At 37.1% G+C, this 22,048-nt stretch overlaps 1 protein-coding gene across 1 annotated transcript in view; it reads left to right on the forward strand.

Moving 5' to 3' along the window:
* Positions 1 to 22,048, forward strand: part of tinagl1 (tubulointerstitial nephritis antigen-like 1) — a 113,193-nt gene that overhangs the window by 29,159 nt on the left and 61,986 nt on the right. The window contains exon 3 of the mRNA XM_028819067.2: positions 12,574 to 12,637. Within this exon, the coding sequence (XP_028674900.1) occupies positions 12,574 to 12,637 (64 nt within the window). The remainder of the gene's footprint in view (positions 1 to 12,573; positions 12,638 to 22,048) is intronic.

Genomic DNA, 22,048 nt, shown 5'->3' on the forward strand with positions numbered 1-22,048 from the left:
GGTAAAGAAGACATTAAGTTCATTGGAGAGAGGAACGTGTGGATGAGAGTGGGTTCAGTTTTATTTTGTAATCTGTAAGTTTTATTAAAGTTTGCAGGAATCATTACTGCTGCTGTAGCTGGTTTCCCGTTTATCTTCATTCCAGTTGGGTGAAGTCTGGTGTGTTTGTCTGCCGCTTCTCGTTTATTGTGGGATCTTTTTTTCGTGTTCGTGATTGGGACTTTCTGAATTTTTTTTCCTGAACTTTTTGGAGACCTAAGATTGCTAGAGATCAGCCTACAGTTGTTCTGTTGCCTTCGCTAAGATCTTGCTGCCGGTCTTGGGGTTTGCACAAGCTCTCACTTGCTCGTGACACTTCAGTCTGACTCGGCAGACCATGAGTAAGTAGCAAATTTCTTTCGGTTTTTGTTCAGTTGTCTGTTCATTCTGCCTCACTGGCTAACATGATTCTGAACCCTATGTGCCCGGATGGCATTTTGGGGAGCAGATTGCTGCGTTAAGAGTGAATAGTTATTTTATACTATATTCTTTGGATCTGATCATCTGTTCTTCAGCTTATGGGCTAAGCTTATGCAGTTTCATGGCTCTTGTTTATTCATCTGTTGGGCTGAGGAGTTTGAACTCTATGCCTCGCCTGGGAGACTGGATTATACAATCACTGTGTTGCTCTAGGAATTATACGATGCCTGCACTATATACATCACGGATCTCGTCGGAGGCTGAGCTGAAGTACGCAACTCAAGTTCCCTGACCGTCAGTTTAATTCCTATGATCTGTTGTGCTCTGGATATTCTCTCGGTGGTTCAAGTGCGAGGGGTGGAGGAGTTAAGTTTAATGGCCTTTGCTCACTTAAATGCTCACGTAAGATTAAGAAGAATCTAACAGACCGTGAAACGCCTTCAAAAGGCTTCGTGAAGATGGCCTTAATGAATTTGGTTCATAGCTAATAAGTTTTTTATTTTAAGTGACTTTTTTACATCTGGCATCCTGGACTTTCTATTTATGTCAGAGACTTGGTTAAGCTTTGGTGACTCTGTTTCTCTCCATGATCTTTCTCCTCTTGATTGTGACTTTTTTAGCTCACCTAGAATCATTGGTTGAGGTGGTGGGCTTGTTACAGTTTTTCAGAATCATTTTAAATGTAGACTTATCACTGTAGACAATTTCTCCAGTTTTAAGGCTCAGCTGTTTAAAATTGATCTTACAAATACTGTACTGAATGCCCTTGTTTATAGACCTCATGGATATAGTAAGGATTTTGTATAGATGCTGACACACTGCAGCAGTTCTGATATATCTTCTCTGACTTTCATTTACCATTGGTGTTAGAAGCCCTCTCTGTGTGTTCGGATATTACTGATAAAGTTAAGCTTCTAGATCTCACTTGTATGGATACTCTGGATCTGGTCACACCCTTAAGGTTAAGGAGAGCCAAGTTAAAATCCAGTGTTCAACCCTGGTTAAATGCTCTCAGACAAGGCTGCGGAGAGGTGGAAAAAGAACAAACTGCAGGTCTCTTGAAATTCACAGAACTCGCTGGAAGTCCTATCAGGAAGCTGTGAGAGCAGCAAAATCTAATTTTTATCTTGTCTAATTCCTAATGCTGCCTTGAGATCTAGGGTGTTGTTTTAGCACCGTAAATGCTCTCTTCAACCTACCTGTCAGTGGCTTCTCTGAGAGTTCACCTGAGACCTGTGAGTTTTTTCTCAATTATTTTATGAATTTAAATCCAAGCCATTTGATCCAGCATTACTCTTCCAGGTGTTGATTATTGTGGGACAACACACACAGACATTTTACTTCCTTTCAATCTATTTCCTCTTCTCAGCTAGCTGATATAATCCTGCATATGAAACCTTCCAATTATCCGCTAAATATTTTACCCTCACATCCATTTAGAGATACTAGCTATTAGTCCAACTGTTTTGGCTATTATGAACAACTGTCTAAAATCTGGTATAATGCCAGACAACTTTAAATATGCAATTGTTCAGCCTCTGCTGAAGAAGCCCACTGTTAATCCTACAGCTCTTTCAAACTATAGGCTTATTGCTAAGCTCCCATTATTGTCCAGAATTATGGAAAAAGTGGTTTCATTCCAGTTACTTTCATATCTGGAGGATAACAATTTATGTGATGTGTTTCAATCAGGTTTTAAAAAACTTCATAGTACTGAATTGACTTTGCTGAAGGTGACAAATGATATTCTATTAACTTTAGACTCGGGCTCTTCTGCAATTTTAGTTTTATTGAATGTACATTTGACACAGTGGACCATGGGGTTCTGTTAAAATGGCTTGAGGGTGAAGTAGGCATTCAAAACTGCATAAAAATGATTAAAGTCCTACCTTAAAGGCAGATCTATGTCTGTTAACATAGATGGGAACTTCTCTCAGCCAGCACTTCTCACACAAGACGTCCCAGAAAGGCTCTATTGTGGCTCCTCTTCTATTTTCCATCTTTCAAAAACATGATGTCACTTATCATTGTTATACTGGTAATACGCAGCTATACCTCAAAGTCAGTCCTGACATCACTTCATTTGTAAAAAAGCTGTTGAAATGCTGTGAGGATATTAAATATTGGATAGCACAAAATTTCTTACAATTAAATGAAAATAAAACATTAAGTCACTATTTTTGGTCCTACCACATCTGCAGTGGAAATGGTACAGTTAGGGTCCTTGACAGCAATGATTCATAATGATGTCAGAGACTTAGGTATCATCTTCGAGTCATCACTAAGTTTTGAAAAACACAATATCCACTGTAGTAAAGTCCAGTTTTTAGCAACTGAGGCAAATTTCTAAACTAAAATCCTTTCATTCACAGAATGACTTGGAAACAGTTATTCATGCCTTTATTACATCTCGGCTAGATTATTGTAATTCCTTATATGTGGGACTTCCCAAATCAGCTCTGTCGCGCCTTCAGCTGTTTCAAAACTCAGTAGCTAGATTTTTAATTGGGCCTAGAAAAAAGGATCATATCTCAATTGTTTTAGCCTCAATCCACTGACTACCAGTAAGATATCGCATTGATTTTAAAATCTTGTTTGTTTTTAAAGCCTTGGTCTTGCTCCAAAATACACGTGCAACCTCCTTCAACCCATGCGGCACCAAGAGTATTGAGGTCATCTGGACAACTACTCCTTGTACTTCCAAGATCTCAGCTGAAGTCAAGGGGAGACAGGGCTATTCTTCCTAGGTTTTGGAATGACTTGCCTTTCTACATCAGGTGTTCATCCTTTATTGAGGTTTTTAAAAGTCGGCTTAAGACCTACTTGTTTTCTTCTGCCTTTCAATGTGTATAATGGGATTGTGGGCAATGTTTTAAGTGTTGTTTTATTAATCTGCTTCTATATTATTGTTTGTATTGTGTTTATTTTAATGCTTCTTTGTACAGCACATTGGCACAGTTTCTATGGTTTTACATGTACTCTTATAATTAAATAATCTAATCTAATCTGCTGATTTATAACTACTTTAATTGTTTTACTGACCATGTACCTGCATTTCTTGTATACTTCCATATCATTATCCCAAAATGCATTACTGAGTGCCTTCAGTAAAATTACGATAATAACTGGTGATCCTCAGTTTTTTATTAAAAAACATGCAAATTAAACACATCCACACATTTTTTTATGAATCCAGTTATAACATCTCCACACTCTCTACATGTGTCCCAGTTGTTGTAATGGAATAGCACAGGAAATGGAAAATTGGTGTGAGACCCTCCCTAGCCTGCCTAGAAAATGTTTCACCAAAAGCAGCTTGGTCTGTCAATTCCACAAATAGGCTCCACGGCTGTCCGTGCCTCAAAAATGTGGAACAGGCTTATAAGGTTCGAATAACTTTTAAATGTCCCAAAATGTATCAAAATACCTCTCAAAGGAAAAGTAAACTATAAAAACTGTGTCTTGAGATTTATATCCCAAAGAATCTTTATAAAATATGAATTTATTTATATAAACAAGAACAAAAATACCCAAAAAGGCAAAAGTAAGGCAAAATTATGAATGTAAAAGGCAATGCAAGGTGAACAAATCCAAATCCATAAAACAACAGCAAAATCCAAGAAGAAAATGCAATAATTCCAGAAACCAGAAAATCAATACACTAAATAAGGCACACTTCAATTAACAATGAACCAATTAAAGGATCTGCTCCAAGCAACCAAAGATAAAGGCTGAGGGTGGTCATTCAGTGGTGACATCAGGGTGGTCCTACCTCTTAGGGTTTCACCCACAAAACACAAGGAAGACAGGAGAACATAACACAATACTTAGATACTAAATAAAAAATAAACAGAACAATATTAAGAAAAATATATTATTACATTAAATATACGTATAATTATAATTTATGTTAAACAAACAATGCACAAAAGATAATCATGGAACAAACCCAAACTGTAACAAAACACCAATTTACAGAATCAAAGCAGTCATTCTGTTTTTCCTCTGTTCCTTTAGTTCAGCTCTGTACCACTTTCCTTGCTGGCTGTTCTGCTTCAGAGTGTGGTTGTGAGTTGACAGCTGGAATACAGAAAGGTGATTGGACCATCTGAGATGGGGGCACAGTAGTGGGTTGTAAATAATTTTTTATCAGGATGTATCAGTGATCCAGAGTGTTAGCACCCCTTGAGTGGTAGGTGACATGATGATGATATTTAGGGTTAGTATTCACGATTATGCTTCGTTAAATTTTGACAATAAATAATCCCTTTGAATGTAAACATTCTTATCCTGTATTATTGTTGTACAGATTGTTCAATGCATTATCAGTGTTTGTTGTGGAAGAATGTAAACAGCAGCCTGAAAAAAAAAAACTGGAGAGTTTCTTTGGAAGATAAAATGTATTTGATCATTAAATACATAAGATCATGTAAACAGTTTTAGAGACATTTTTAGAGATTTCTTTTACTTGACAGTTGAGTCTAGTTCATGTGAAAGACAGCAAAACTATCTGGCTGTATTGTGGTGTCTGGAGTCTTAGTGATTAGCTGCATTTTAGAGAAACAATAAATGCAGCTTTTTCTGATGCTTCTTCATAAAGTCAGTCTGGCTTTGTTGTTTTCTAGCTTCTTACGCAGAAACCACAAGTTGGCGAAAAAAAAATCTAAGTAGAGGAGGCAGGTTGTCATAGTGTTTTGTTCTCAACTTGGTTTCTCTTTTCATTCTTGTTTCCTAGATTACTTTGTCTGGCAAATCAAAGTTGATTCACGCTAGTTGGTATATAACTGATGACAGCAGCTCTGTTTTTAAGCGGCTAAAAGTGAAAAGTTGAATACTTGCTCTGTTTCAAAAAATCATAACTAATAAGCTTGCTAAGGGACTGGATAGGATAGTCAGAAAATTAGTCAACATTGTTCTGCTGATAGATAGATAGATAGATAGATAGATAGATAGATAGATAGATAGATAGATAGATAGATAGATAGATAGATAGATAGATAGATAGATAGATAGATAGATAGATAGATAGATAGATAGATAGATAGATAGATAGATAGATTCTTTAATCGATCACAAAGAGAAACTTCAATGTGCCAGCAGCCACACATATTAACATCAGTCAGATAAAAATAAAAAAAACTACATTCAAGCCTAAAAAGTAAAATAATTAGGCAGATAATAAATATTGTCTTATCAGAAGATATGTTGTAAAGTCTGAAAGCAGCTGGTGAGGTAAACCTCCTGTATGGCTCCCTGTTGAATACTGATAAAACCGTCCTTACTCTGAAGGTGCTCTACAGTTTGAACAGGGTATCATGCAGAAAATGTGAGACATTGTTCATGATAGTCATAAGATTAGTCAACATTGTTCTGCTGATCTGATTTGTTATGTGGGACTGCATGATACTATTCCTTAATTTACTTGGGACATGATGCCTATATTCTGCAAGATCATCTTCTGCACTGTTGTAGCCTTTGATGATGTAAACAGCAATAATTCCAGTGTTGTTCATTGGTGGAATAACTCCGGCAACATAGAGACTCTGCAAGATGGTCAAGTGAGTGGTACTATCTTCTGGGCTTTCAGGTGGACACCCTTTTTCCTTGGTGCTTCACTGATAGGCCCACAACACCAACAGAGGGTTTAGCATTGAATCCTGGCATCCCCTAAATGCTATACACTCACTTGAAGGCCCAGACATCCTTCCTCTTCATCCAAAGCCATTGATTACCCAACTCAGCAGCTCTTGTGTGGTCTTTGACAGCTTGCTGGTGGACCTTTTCTCGTACTTTTCCAGCAGTGCTGCAAGACACCATAGCACCTGGTTGTGCTGCCTGGTGTACCTGCCTTGAGTAAGGCTGATCTTGCAGTTCACTAGAATGTTTTGCTGGAGTTTGGCAAAGGAACACATAGGATCCTCTCTGTACCTGTGGCTGAGATTCTTGGGAGATAGCAAGACATCATAAGCAGCCTTGATGATAAAGCTTGCTTTTAGTGTATCTGTTTCCCAGAGTCCTTTCCTTTTCTCCACTCCTTCCAATCTCATCTATTGGCCTGGTTTTTCATGAGCCATAGCCTTTCCACACCTTGCTGCCCCTTCCTGCAGATGTATCTTTTGCACAACTTGGTCTCTGAGACCAAGTAGCCATATTCCAGACTGGTGTACTGGCCCCAAGGCTAACACCACTCCACCCTTGCTAGTTTTGGCCCATAATGTCCCTGGACTTGAGCCCCACCTTAGCACACTAGGTTATTTCTGGTGGATTCCATTTCCTCTAAGGTTCCAGAATGGGAGCAGCCTAAGCTACAAATTAATTAAACATGCCTGTTAGCATCGCCTTCAGTTTCAGTCTTATTCTGGCACACTTGTACTCCTCTGAGAGATGCGAAATGGGGTAGTTGTAGGAATCCTTTGCCATAGAGTCTTATGTTGCTAAGGTACCTGTGAAGACCCAGCCACTTCATTATGTATGAGCTGATCAGTCTCTTTGAAATTGGAGATTCGTATAAGGTCAATGGTTATGTTAGTCATTGAAGGAGCCCAAATTTCATGCACTAGAGCTTCATCTTGGCAGGAAGTGAGGTTCTATCGATGCTCTCCAGGCCACCAACAGCACCCTTCCTGAGCTGCTGTACTTGCTCTATGTCTTTGAGGGATGCATCATACTACCAACCTAGGCTCTTCAAAGGCTTCTCTTAGACTGTTGGAATCATCTCATTGCCAAAGCAGAAGCTTTGGTCTAACATTCCCCTTGATGATAGAAATGCTTCTGGACTTTTTTGGCTTGATTTCATCTAAGCCAGTTTTATGTTCTCTTACAGATTTCTCAACAGCCATATATTACAAGCCTTAGTCATAGTAAGTGTTTTAAGGTCGTCCACATATCCTCTGATAGGTGGCAGCCTCAGTCCAGGTCTTATGTGCTGTCTTCTGACTACTCGTCAAGATGCTCTAATGATCACTTCCATGATTATGGTGAAGGCAAAAAGCAGGGAGATGATATAGCCATCCATGATTCCCACTTCCAGATGCTGCCATGCTGTGGAGTAGTCTGCTCTTGCCACACATGGCTGTAAATCCTGGAAATAGGCCATGACAAGTTTTGTAATAGCCACCAGAACCCTGAAAAAGCTGAAAGCATTCCATAGAGCTTCATCTAATATTACAAAGTTGGATTTTAAAAATCAGTTTTAAGTAAAAATAGGGAGATTTAAGAATTGGAGTTACATGCTCATAACATTAATCAATTAGTCCATCAATCCATTCATGATGTTTCTTAGTCAGCTGTGTCCAATACAGGGTCATGGGTAGCCAGGATTTATCAATTTATCATATATAAACATACTTATAATTTAAATATCTACATCATTTTTTTCAGATGTCTTCTGCAAGTCACTGTACTTTCAAATGTATAGGATTCATATTGCAACAGCATGTCCTGCAACTATTTTTTTATACTTTCACATAGTCTTCTACACTTTCGATCATATCTCACTTTTTTCTTTTTACTGAGTGAGTTTTAATCTTTTTTTTTATTGATTTCCCAGCTGAGCACTGGGCTGCCAAAGTACAAATGAGTCACACATCTCTGTAGACTACTACTTGTTGACCTGTAGCTGTCCAGACCAGATGTTACCCAGGGGCAAAGACTGCATATTACCAATCTAATGATGCAACCAGTCACAGATGTGTTGCATCTGTTAATATTTGCAATGATGCTCCCCTGATAGATTTAACACATCTTTACTAGCACAACTAACACAACAAGAATTAGAGTTATTTGAATTTCACGTATCCTTTCTATAAGTCTAAAGCTTTGTTTTCTGGGTAGCTTTTCTAATAATCTTTTAACTGTAGGTGAAAAGTTTTTGACATGCAAGCCAAATTATATAATGAAAATGTAAAATGGAAACTACAGAGATTTTCCTTCACAATTTCCGTAAAAATATCTATTACAAGCCAACCAATTGACACAAATAACCTTCTCTACAGCTCCTTTCATCTTTTGCACAGTTAAAACTTTCCACCTCTTTTACTTTTATATACTCTGCCACCTCTTTAGTAATGAGATCTTCTATAATGAAGCACTCAGAATTAGGAGTTTCTTTTCATATTGGAGATAGGGCCCTAAATCAAGTCATGAGTAGAACTTATAACATCCACTCTAACAGGAACCCCTTTAATGAAACCTGCATCCTGCTGGTCCTCCCATTCCACACTAGCACTTTATCTCTCCCACAGTTCATCAAATAAAACTTTGCAGACTAATCCTTTCATATAATCTTTTTTCTGGTTCTTCCCTTGATCTCCTTCTGTCAACCACCTAACCTACTGTAACAGGGTGCCTGCCAGTCAAAATCATATTTACTGCACTTCTTGTGGAAAGTGTCCAGCCATTGACCTAGGTAAAACAGGGAAGTCATCTAGAAGACAGTTTCAAGGGGCACATTTGAGCCATTAAAATAAAAGACCCTACAAGCCTGAACATTTCACACATCCCATGATCAAAACTACACTGATACCCCTGCTGGTGTTCTTCACAATGCTTCTAAGACAGTTTTTAAAGAAAAAAAACAAAGAAATGAAACTCATTCTCAGCCTAGGATTAAATATTTCTCCAGGTCTTAATGAACAACTAAGTTTTTAATGTCTCCCTTCATCTTCTTTAATGGCAGCTTTTTCTCCAATACTCTCAACTTTTCTTCTTTCATCTGCCCTGGCTTTGTTACCTTGTTCCCCTCCTATGCATATGTTACCTGTTCTTTCCTTATCAGTTGCACACCCGATGAAGCCTTCTCTCTTTCACCTTTTTTCGTTTGCAGACAAACACTGACACAACCCTACACAATAAAAATGAATGTTAGCAATATTATAGTCTCAGGCTTACATGTAATGTAAACATCAATATGTAAATATTTTACAATTCACTACTCATGTCACTGTTCTTAATTCCTCTTCCTGGTTACTTGTTGTATAATTAAAAGTAAAAACGACTTAATTCAGGTTTAAAAACATAATAAGAGGATTTTCAACCTACCTGAATAAAAAATGCATATTTTCCTCCCTTGCACACAGCATGTATTAATAAGGGAGTAAATGTAGGTTTCCTTCAATCTGTTCTAAGGTGAAAGTGTCTTAAAAACATCCTCCTGTCACTTCCATAAGACTGGACAACTGCTTCTAACCTTAAACAATGGTAATTACCTGGCTTATACTCTGAATATTCTAAAATCAAATCAGGGTCATGTTCTTCAATTCAGTGACTTTAGTCACTTGTTTAATTAGTCAGTTATGCCTGAATTTGAGAAGTTAGACAACGTACGCATGATGCAACATTCAGATGTGTTTAGCAACATAGTTAACTGATATGAAACTTCAAGCATTTTCACATTTTTTATTTACTTGATCCACAAGTCACTTATTACATTTTTGTTTATTAAATATTGTGTAACAATGAGTCATATCCAGATGTAATAGCAATAATAGAATGCAATTGCATGTCTTAGAAGACTACAGTAAGTACATGTTTTCTAACTGCACTTTATAATGGAGTTTAAAAACAGCACAAAAAGGAATGTGGTGGCTCAATAGATTTCATGCACAGCATATTGCAATTCAAGTGATGAGAAAATAGCAATGCTTCATGTGTGTTAGTGCTGGAGGGTCTGTGACTACTGTTGTTAAATTTTCATAAACATGACATTTTTGAAAGTATACCCAATAATTAGGAATTTAAAAATATTTATTAATACAAGAAATCGGTATCAATATTAACCTATGAGAGGAGAACAGGAACTGAAATAAGACCCCTGTCTAGTAATTAATCTAGTTAAAACACAGTAAATTGTAAAAATTATATAAATAAGTTAGAGCTTGGAAAAGAACTGATTTATTGCATAATGGAAATGCAAAAGGTACACAATTTGCAAGAAGATTAGGTGCTTGCTACGATTGTTGTCTGGGACTGAAAGTTCAGGAGCTGAGCACCAGATAACAGTGGCTTAAGCCGCTTAAGCTTCCCACTTCATGACACCGCTGTCCATTTTTAAACTCATCCTATATTTATATGTTAGGCCTGCTGCACCTTTCCCATGTTATTAATTAGTTCAAGCACCATTTAGCTACAGATTGATAATGTCAGTTCTTTACAATAATAATCTGATGATAATATTCTCCAATCAATTCAGTCTTCTATATGTTTACATGATTGTTTTTCCCATCCATTTATTTCCAAATAAGTGACTTTTTTGTATTGTATTAGTTAAGTTACCTAAAGTAACAGAAGAAGGTCACTGGTGTGTGAGCTATTTGTACGTCTCCAGCATTTGACTCATCTGCATTGGGCATCCGAGTTGCTGTCAGATGAGTAAAATAGGAAAATATACAAAATACTGAGTTTGAACAACCACTGTCAAGGTAAAATTAAAACGGTAAGCTAATTCCCAGTTAAAGTTACACAGGTTTTCTCCATTTCAAGAGGGACCAGTGCTTTTCAGTGGGAGATTTTGAAATTTTAAAACTTCATACAGTGCAATCTGTTCAAAATATGTGAAGAGAAACTGAACTGTCTCAACATATTTCTTCGAAGAATAAGTGTGCCACATCTCAACAAAAAACAGACGCATAGACAGACACATTATATACAAATGCACTTAAAAAGTCTTCAAACAGCACGTGTTTATTGTATAATGCTTTTTCGTCTACTGTTTGCATTGCAAGAATGACACAGGTCTCATGTTAAAGCTGAAATAAATACAAAAAGTCATTCATCATGACTCGTATTTGCATTGTGCAGTTTCTCCTTCAGCATGTCCACCTTTTTACTTCTTGATGTAAAATATTTCCAATGTGTGTCTTTTTTGCCAGTCCTGTTTAAGTTAGAGGTTATCTACAGGCTTCTAGTTCAATATGTGACTATAAAGGATATATCTGATTATTATAGGTTTTACAAGGTCATTATTGTCATGTAGAGAATACAGTAAAAATTTTAGTTTTAATTTTACTAATAAAAATACAACACATTGAGCATGATTAGTGAGTACAACTACCTTCCCTTGAAACTGTTATTATTATTATTATATGATATTACAACATTGTATAATATTCTCTAATTGTTACCCTGAATATTTCAATACAGGGTGCAAAAGATCCAGAGTCTGTCTTAGCAGAATCAGATATAATGACTGAAATTCAATCCTAAGATGTTGGATCTGTGAAGCACAGTGCCATTTTTCTTTCATCATCATCATCGTTATTTTTACTATTATTTACTTTATAGCCATAATTTCGATTGATATCTATTTATGAACATCAGTGGAAGTCTCATTAGTGATATCTACTCAATTCAGGGTCTAGAACACTAACTCAGGACAAAGAAATATTCTGTGCATCACAGCATTATCATCTTTTGCCATTAACTGTTTAGTTCAGGATGAGCACTCAACTAATACATACTTCATTTAATGTGGCCAACTGGGAGTGACATGAACCTTTATGACTCTGTTCTTTTATTTAGTGTTTACCCACTGGACTTTATGCAATGTTTACTACCCATTACTATATTATATCTTTTAGGGAATCCTTGGCAAGTCAGATGTAGTTAGCCTTTTGTTAGTGGTATGGCTTGAAATTCAAGGTCTTCTAGTATCCAATAGAGGTTTGATCTTTAAAAGTCAAAGGTTCTAGTACTGTTATAGGTGGAGTTCTCTTCTGTGACAGAACACCTTCCTTTATCTTTTTGTGTTGGTTTTAAATGTTGAGTTTGAGGAGCACAAGTAGAAGGTTTGGTCCAGTTTGATTTGTTTCACCCTCCTTGTATGAGGTTAAACTCCACAGATAATCTAATGGTTCTTTTCTGAATCAAGACATAGATTCTATTAGGATGATAAATTAGGAAAACTGTGAGCTGATACCCTATTATCTGTTAAGGGATTAGGTACTTGTACCCTCTGAAGTGTAGATAACCTAATAAGATACTGTATGTGAAATGTCTTCACAGGATTCTAAACTTTCTTATTGTCTTTTGACACTTTTAAAGATTGACTGACTACTTAACACCAGCTTCCTTCCCTGTCTCACCTTTCTCCTTAACGTTTTATCTTCCCTCTTACAGTTTGCCATCGAAATGGACAGCAGTACACTTTAGGAGCAACATATAAGGAGAATTGTAACATGTGGTAAGTTTATTCTTAGTACTATAATCTTTCCTTTTACCACACTGACTTGAAGTTCACAAGAGCGGCATTTGGGGATAGCAAGTGGGGTGACCACCGAAGACCCAGCGCTTAAGAGGGCCTCACTTTTGAGGTCCATGTCTCCCGTTCGAGCAGATTTGAAAAGTTATATTCTCCAGTATATATAGATATATTTGAGATGCTTCTAAGAGGAACCATTTTAAAATCCCTCTTCAAGGTCAAATACCATACGTCTTCGAAAAAATTCCATAGTCCGAATATTAATGTACAAAAACATGTATAATGATAACCAGCGTGACTCCAGACTATGACATCCTGCATATCGAGACTCAGAATATACTTGCAATTTGGGTACTTTTCAGGAAGGGGCTTTACTAATTTCCGTATGACACCACATCACATTTCGCACTGTTGTGGTATTGTCATGAATTTTGAATTGCACTTTTTTAATAGATTATATCGTTATATTTTGATAAAGTCCACGTGTTATCTTGCAAAAATTTAGATGAATACTGTAATGAGAAAATCCAGTGTATGTTGACATTATTTTTCTTAAATTCACGCACAGGTTTATACAGTCCACACATATCGGTAACAGAGTTTGACGTAACCGGCCCCGAGTGGGGGTGGGTCAGCCCTAGGCCCCGCACATCCCTAATGCCACCTCTGGATGTTCATTATGAGTGGTGGCTCTGTGGCTAAGGGTCTGCACTGGCAATCGGAAGGTTGCCAGTTTGAATCCCGTAAATGCCAATAGGGACTCTGCTCTGTTGGGCCCTTGTACAAGGCCTGCAATTGCTGAGTGCTGTGAGAAAAGCACTATATAAATGCAAAAATTATTAAAAAAAAAATTATTAAGGTGCTATTCTGTACAAAATAAAATGAGCGTTTTTTGTTCCTTGTCAGCATTTGCCTTTTAATTTTAAAGTTGTAACAACCAAACAATTGGTTGAATGTCTACACCTTGTAAAGATGATTGGGGAGACTGCAGGTTGATGGCTGAAGCAGTACAATAGCTGACGGTGCTCAGAAAGCATCTTTTTAACAAGTACACTTGTCCATTTTTTTTCCTCTTAAAATAATGCATTCAGATGCTTCTTTAGTCAAATTTTGCTGTCCTTTTTAATGTCCAATTATTATGAAAATCATAATTTGCTTTTGAAATTTATAAGTGCCAGAATCTAAGTTTCATGATTGCCAGGAAGGAGGCATCTTCCCCTCTCAGGCCTGGCAGAATATTTAAATGTTATTTTACATCAGAACCAAGTGCTGCTTCTATTCTGTGAGCCGTGTATGTAGAAGTTAAATGGAGAGAAGTTATATTGTAGAAGAAGATGTGTACAGTGTGTGAGCACAAAGAAGCATACCTATGTCCAATGTGGTTTAGTGAAAAGTGTCATTCTGTTTCCAATAAATGTACACAATGGTCACTTGAAAAAGAGTGACATGCATAGTAGATTTGCAAATATTTGAGTAGACCCAGCCGTGGAGTGGACCATCTCACAACTGAAATAGGGGAAAAAAATACGAATTTGTTGTATTTGGCAGAGTTTGGTCCCACTTTCATGTAAGCTTCTTCTTGACAGTTTTCATCCAAAAAAAAAATCACACTGCTAATTTCCAGAGATTCCAAAACTAATATCCTATGTTGCTTTTAGTTTCAGTCAAGACCACCTTCAAAAGACATGTCTAGTATTGTCAATAATATTTACAAAGACAGCACAGCAGATATGAAGACATATGGCATCTCATCGAGATATCAAAATTCAGATTTATATTGATCTTCATTTTGCATTCACAAAAAAATATATTTCTATTAGGAATAAAACAAAATAACTCTTTAGAATAGAGGCTACCAAGGTAAATCTTTGAGTCAGATATAGCTATGTAGCAGCACCTTTCTGCACTCCAGGTTGTTTTATGTACATCACTGTTTTTGAAAGATCAATCATTTTTTCCTTTTCTTTCTGGTCCCATCCATCCTGCTCAGACTCCTTTATACTTTTGTAGGTGCAGTTGCTTTCACTAACAACTTCCAGAGTGTCAATGAAGAACATCTGAGCTGGTCTCACCTGCATGTTAAACAAGCAATCAGCTCATTTCCCAATTGAACACTCCGTGACTGCACAGCATCACAGCAGCATGCACCTGCACCCTCAAGTGTGATCTGCACTGTTTTTCTTTCTTAAAATTCGGCACTGCCACAGGCTTCAAACAAGCAGCACCACACCCTGTGACTTCTTTTTGCTCCCAAAATTAAAACTGAGACTGAAGGGAAGAAGATTTGCTACCATGTTAGTAACTGTGTTATCATTCAGGAAGAAAATGTAGTAGGCTCTAGACATGGTAACAAAAGATGAGTACAGAAAACGTTTCCAGGAATGGGAGAAGCACTGGGACAAGTTTATAGCATCTCATTGATAGTATTTTTAAATTGACAAAAAGGGAATTGCTGTAAGTTTTATAGTAAAGGCTTTTGCATTTTTGGGTTCCCCACATATTCAGTATTGTGGAATATAGAGCGTTTTCAATAGATGTAAACACAGGCAGGGCCAAACAAAAGAGTAAAACAAAGTATACAATATTAGAGGAAAACAAAAAACTACCAGTAGCCTCTTTATTCCCAACTATAGTACACATTGCTATAACCTTCTTCAGTATTGCACCTTTTAATCTTTCTTTTCCCTTTCACGTAGAAGTCCCCTTTGTCTTCCTCCTACCACTTGAACTCTTGTTTAGTTTGTTTCCTGACCACAAGTTCACTTGAAATCTTTTTAAGTCCTAGTCAAGCACTTCTTCCTGGGCCATCCATAAATTTCTTAGCCTGGGTCAAATTTAATGAAACAGAAAATCTTTTGGTGGCCTATGCTTCATAATCTATTCAATTACTGTATTATGATTATCTACTCTATATATATAAAACGATTTTGTGCAATGATTTTATGTTACTTTTTATGTCACTTTTTGTCACGCTTTAAATGAGGCTTATTTTAAAACCTACATATACTGTATATGTTTGGTATCATTCTTTTCAGAATCTATCAAACTTTAATGTGATGTTGTTAGATTTTCAGATTCTTATTTCGTTTTTAAATTATAAACTAAAAAATATCAATAACTCCTGTCCCACGAGACAAGATTTTGTGCCAAGAGATTTAACCACAAACAGGGCCGGAAATTAAAGACAAAGAGTAGATGACAAAGTAGAACATCGTAGAGACAAGGCAGTGAGAAAAAGGGACAGCTGCTGTACAGGCAGCAGCAGCAAGCAGCAGCAGAGATGTGAAGTGGCTGGTGCATAGTGCAGGCCTGGGGGGGTTGGCGAGTGAAGTGAGCAGGGGGCGAACCCCCTAGTTACTATATAATTGACTGACATCTTCATCCAAAGTGACTGGAAAGCTGAGTGTATTATTATTATTATACTGTACTTTTTTTAATTTAAGGCCAGGTTGGCTAGGTGACTCGCTCAGGGTCACAGAGTGAATTAGAGGTGCAAATCTAATCATTAAATAGCCATCTGCAATCCACTACAAAGATTATGAAGTGCTTTTGAAAGTCAGACTTAAAGCATAAGACTTAATCCTAAATGGAAGGAGTCCAATATAAGTAGTCCAATAAAACTCTACTTCACAACAGTGTGATTTATTTAACTGTTTAGTTTTACAGGTGGTTAGTATTACTATTTTAGTGTTCTTATGGCGTGATCCAGGTACTCAGCCAATATATATTTCATACAGCACTTTACAAAACGATCTGTTCAAGAGAAATCAAGTAATGCACTCTGCCTGCACAGCAAGAAGTTATTGTGCTACATGCTATTTTAAGGGTAATTCAGAGAAGTGATAGATATAGGCAACAATAACACAAAGCTGGAATTTAAGCTTCTTCAACTTGTGGTGATCTGCTTTTTAACAAGGGATTTTTGAAGAACACTGCAAAGGACTGCTCCAAGCTTAGCACCTGATGCTGCTTGGACAGGCTCAGTTTCCCAATGACCCTGTATTGAAATTGTTGGTTTAGTAAATGAATTAAGGAAGGAAATTTATGTTTCAAGTAGCTGCTATTAATTTCAATAGTGTATTAGAATGTGAGAATTTGTATTTCACAGGGCCTACATAGGACTATCACCCAACTTTGAGTTGCTTTAATAGGCTGTCAGAATAATTCTACATTTTCAAAAAAATCTATTAATGCCTTCCATATATAGGTGCCAATCAACACCCTTAATAACATGTATTTAGAAGTAAAACTCCCTAAAGAAATAGGGAGAATATACAGGCTCCAAAGCTGCTTTGACTAGGCCAGAATTTGAACCATTCTTGTGACCCCAAGAAAGTCAATGCAGAAAATGCATTGTCTGTAACAAATTGTAAATTCAGTCATTTGCTCCTTGGAAGAAACCTGACAGTCTTTCATCAGTATGCAACCCTGCTAACAAGGAATAATACAACTCTTTGAACTTTAGAACAGGTCAATAAAAGAAGCCTGCAAATCCGTTGCTAAACTGTCCCTATGACTCTGTTTACCTTTTCCCTGTTTACAAAACAAGCCTGAAAAAAACCCACAAAGAACAATTAAAGTTTGGAGTGATGGACATGCTTAGTACCTTCATAGTGCAACACAAGCACATAGTTTAGATGAACATTCCTGTGTTGTTATCAGCACTATTACTTTTTTACTGACAATAGAATGGGTTGTACTGAAGAGCTCAGTGTCTTTAAACGTTGCCACAAGTCAATTCACCAATTAAGACACAGCACTCACTACAGCCTGCCCTCTCAGCTTTGAGTATATGAAGTTTTTGCTCTGCTGCATCTGTCCCGGCGATTTCTAAATGTTATTACTGTTAAGAGAAAGTGTCTAAGACCACCTAAACTTACAGAGCAGGACTGCAGAACACAGAGCTGAGCTGCTGAGTGCATAGAATGTAAACATTGTCTATTTTCTGTTCCATCGCTCACAGCAGAATTCAAAACTGCCTTTGGAAGCAACATCAGCACAAGTATGGAGGAATATTTTGAACAAAAAAAATTAAATAAATAAATGTGCTAATAAGTAATGTGACATGTAACAATAAATAGAGAAAAACAGCATGAAATGTGACAGTAAATGTATAATTGTACCAGTGAATGTTTTTGTTACCTCATTATTTGTTTAATTTTGTAATTAATTCCTCCAAATGCAACCAGAAATGTGACTTGGGTTTACAACTGTCACTTTTACTCATCGAGGCTTAGAGGGCTGCTTGTAGTGAATGCACTGCTTTAATTGGTTGAAATGTCATTACACTGGGCTTAAACCTTTGGCCATCAAATACCACATTTACAGCAGACATTTGAGATGAAGACTCCTAATGATGAATTCAGAGTTTATAGAATTAATGTTGCTTCACATTCTGCTCACTCTTCACATTTCTGGGCAACTTTTTCTTGCACTCGTAGTTGATGTGCAAGGTCTCAACTTTGAGCATGCACAGAAGCCATAAGATTCCCAAATGAAGCAAAGCACATACATCCACTCCATCAACAAAGAGTACTCACTAGAGCCTGCCCTGTCAGCTTTGACGAGTGAAAGTGACAGTGTTAAATTCAAGCCATATGTCATGTTGCATTTGGAGGAATAGATAGATAGATAGATAGATAGATAGATAGATAGATAGATAGATAGATAGATAGATAGATAGATAGATAGATAGATAGATAGATAGATAGATAGATAGATAGATAGATAGATAGATAGAGTGCATCCAGAAAGTATTCACAGCACATCACTTTTTCCACATTTTGTTATATAACAGCCTTATTCCAAAATGGATTACATTAATTTTTTTTCCTCAGAATTCTGCACACAACACCCCATAATGACAATGTGAAAAAAGTTTACTTGAGGTTTTTGCAAATTTATTAAAAATAAAAAAACTGAGAAATCACATGTACATAAGTATTCACAGCATTTGCTCAATACTTTATCGATGCACCTTTGGCAGCAATTACAGCCTCAAGTCTTTTTTAATATGATGACACAAGCTTGGCACACCTATCCTTGGCCAGTTTCACCCATTCCTTTTTGCAGCACCTCTCAAGCTCCATCAGGTTGGATGGGAACCGTCAGTGCACAGCCATTTTAAGATCTCTCCAGAGATGTTCAATCGGATTCAAGTCTGGGCTCTGGCTGGGCCACTCAAGAACATTCACAGAGTTGTCCTGAAGCCACTCCTTTGATATCTTGGCTGTGTGCTTAGGGTCGTTGTCCTGATGAAAGATGAACCGTCGCCCCAGTCTGAGGTCAAGAGCGCTCTGGAGCAGGGTTTCATCCAGGATGTCTCTGTACATTGCTGCAGTCATCTTTCCCTTTATCCTGACTAGTCTCCCAGTTCCTGCCGCGGAAAAACATCCCCATAGCATGATGCTGCCACCACCATGCTTCACTCTAGGGATGGTGCCAGGTTTCCTCCAAACGTGACGCCTGGCATTGACACCAAAGACTTCAATCTTTGTCTCATCAGACCAGAGAATTTTCATTCTCATGGTCTGAGTGTCCTTCAGGTGCCTTTTGGCAAACTCCAGGAGGGCTGCCATGTGCCTTTTACTAAGGAGTGTCTTCCGTCTGGCCACTCTACCATACAGGCCTGATTGGTGGATTGCTGCAGAGATGGTTGTCCTTCTGGAAGGTTCTCCTCTCTCCACAGAGGACCTCTGGAGCTCTGACAGAGTGACCATCGGGTTCTTGGTCACCTCCCTGACTAAGGCCCTTCTCCCCCGATTGCTCAATTTAGATGGCCGGCCAGCTCTAGGAAGAGTCCTGGTGGTTTCAAACTTCTTCCACTTACGGATGATGGAGTCCACTGTGCTCATTGGGACCTTCAAAGCAGTAGATATTTTTCTGTAACCTTCCCCAGATTTGTGCCTCGAGACAATCCTGTCTCGAAGGTCTACAGACAATTCCTTTGACTTCATGCTTGGTTTGTGCTCTGACATGAACTGTCAACTGTGGGACCTTATATAGACAGGTGTGTGCCTTTCCAAATCATGTCCAGTCAACTGAATTTACCACAGGTGGACTCCAATTAAGCTGCAGAAACATCTCAAGGATGATCAGGGGAAACAGGATGCACCTGAGCTCAATTTCGAGCTTCACGGCAAAGGCTGTGAATACTTATGTACATGCGCTTTCTCAATTTTTTTATTTTTAATAAATTTGCAAAAACCTCAAGTAAACTTTTTTCACGTTGTCATTATGGGGTGTTGTGTGTAGAATTCTGAGGAAAAAAATTAATTTAATCCATTTTGGAATAAGGCTGTAACATAACAAAATGTGGAAAAAGTGATGCGCTGTGAATACTTTCCGGATGCACTGTAGGTCTTGCACAGGCAGAAATTTGACTTTTTACAGAAGCTCTTTAAATGAATAAATATGGTAGATAAATAAATATATATAAACATACACCAGAATTACTAAAAAGAAGATTTAAGAAAAAAGAAAACTTATGACTTGGAAGCCTGTGACACATGTATTTATTTATGCTCACATTTGATGCACATTTCTTTATTTATTACTACATTACTTTTATTTATTTGTGCATTCATTTATTTAATTTTGTCCAAAATATTCCTCCATACACAAGAGCTGTGCTTTTAGACAGTTGTGTGTTTCTAATTATATGGAAACAGTTTGGGGAAGGCCCTTTTCTGCTCCAGTGTGACAGCACCCTTGTTCACAAAGCCAGTCCATAAAGACATGGTTTTAGGAGTTTGTCAGAAGAACTCGAGAGGCCTATACAATGCCCTGATCTCAACCCTATTAATCACCTTTGAGGTGAATTGGAACACTGATTGCGGGCATGAGCAAGGGAAGATGCTATATAAATAAATGTATTATCATCATCATCATCATCATCATCTTCATCCAGCATTAGTACCTGACTTCATAAATGCTGTTTTGGCTGAATGGCCACAAATTCACACAGGCACACTCCAAAATTTTCAGGAAAGGATTGGCAAATGTATTGGCCAAATAGTGTACAATCAAAAAATGTGAAAAACATGTTTTATAAGTTACAGAAAATAGACACGCTGGAGCAGAATATATTAGTGAAAGACTCCTGAGCTCAATATCAATCATAGCTTATTTTTGTTTTTAATAGAGCAGAAGGTGTCAGAGTTGTACAAGCATGCTAATAAAATTCTATGAACGGAAAAGCAAATACTGTAAAATTTTAATTAAGTTCATACCAAAGACCCTTAAGTCATCAGTACTTAAAGTACTTGAAAAATGGATAAAACAGAAAATGAAAGAGAAAATTGAGGATTTTTTTATATCCACGTATTTTCAGAGGAATAGATGATCTTATTGTTACTTTGCTTCATTTTCTATATGGACACACGAAGGGTGTAGTCATATGTTAGAATACTATTTGTATTTCTGCCTGTTTATTGAACTTGTCATCTGCTGCTTTTATTTCCATTTGACACTACCTTCTTGATTTAAGGTTTTAATTTGTATTGTTATTACGTTTACAGATTTGAAGGAAATCATCTTTTAAACACTTGCTGATACTAAGATCTCAATTTTACATTTTCTGTTGTAAATTTAAAACTAATGGGCTTCAGTTGTGTTCTGTTAGAATTGAACAGAGCCTATACAGTTCTTGCAAGATGATGTCTCAGTTTTCTGAAATTAGATAAAACAGAGTTAATCTAACCTTAAGAAGTTGGGAGGGTTAAAAGAAATGCAAACCATAAGATTTCAGGCAAACCGCACATTCATCATTGGAATGCTTATGGTGAGAGACAAATAATGTTTGAAAGTGAAAGGTTTTCAGCAGCATTGTGTGGTTTTTAAGAGAAATATTGTAAGATTCTATCAAGTAGCAACATTTTACTAGATCTTAAAAAATCTTTAGTCCCCAACAATATAATGATTCCAACAAATCAAGAATTGAATAAATTAGTATAATCCAAATTTGTTTTCCACATTTCATCCACCATTGCCAATGTCCAGCATCCCTGAACTGGATCAGCAGATTAAGTCAAGTCAAGTCAAGGGGCTTTATTGCCATACCATCCACATACTGTACTGCTGCATACAGTGGCAAAAAATAAGGTTTCTCAATACTATAGTGCAAACATGCATAGACAAAAGGACAACTGCAAGACTGGTAAAGTATTATACTGTATTATGAATAGACAAATAAATAATAGATAAATGAATATGTAGTAATAATTTGAAATGGATAGTAATAAATACATTCAATAAAAACAACAGTAGTAAAAAATTTACAACATATAAATAAGTTATTAGGAGCAGATCCGAGGGCAGGAGGGCATCACAGAGTCCATGCAGCCAAGAGGAGCAGAACCTGGCGGAACTGGTTTGGATGCTCCTAACCAATGG

This window comes from Erpetoichthys calabaricus, chromosome 14 (assembly GCF_900747795.2).
Source record: "Erpetoichthys calabaricus chromosome 14, fErpCal1.3, whole genome shotgun sequence".
Taxonomy (NCBI): domain Eukaryota; kingdom Metazoa; phylum Chordata; class Cladistia; order Polypteriformes; family Polypteridae; genus Erpetoichthys; species Erpetoichthys calabaricus.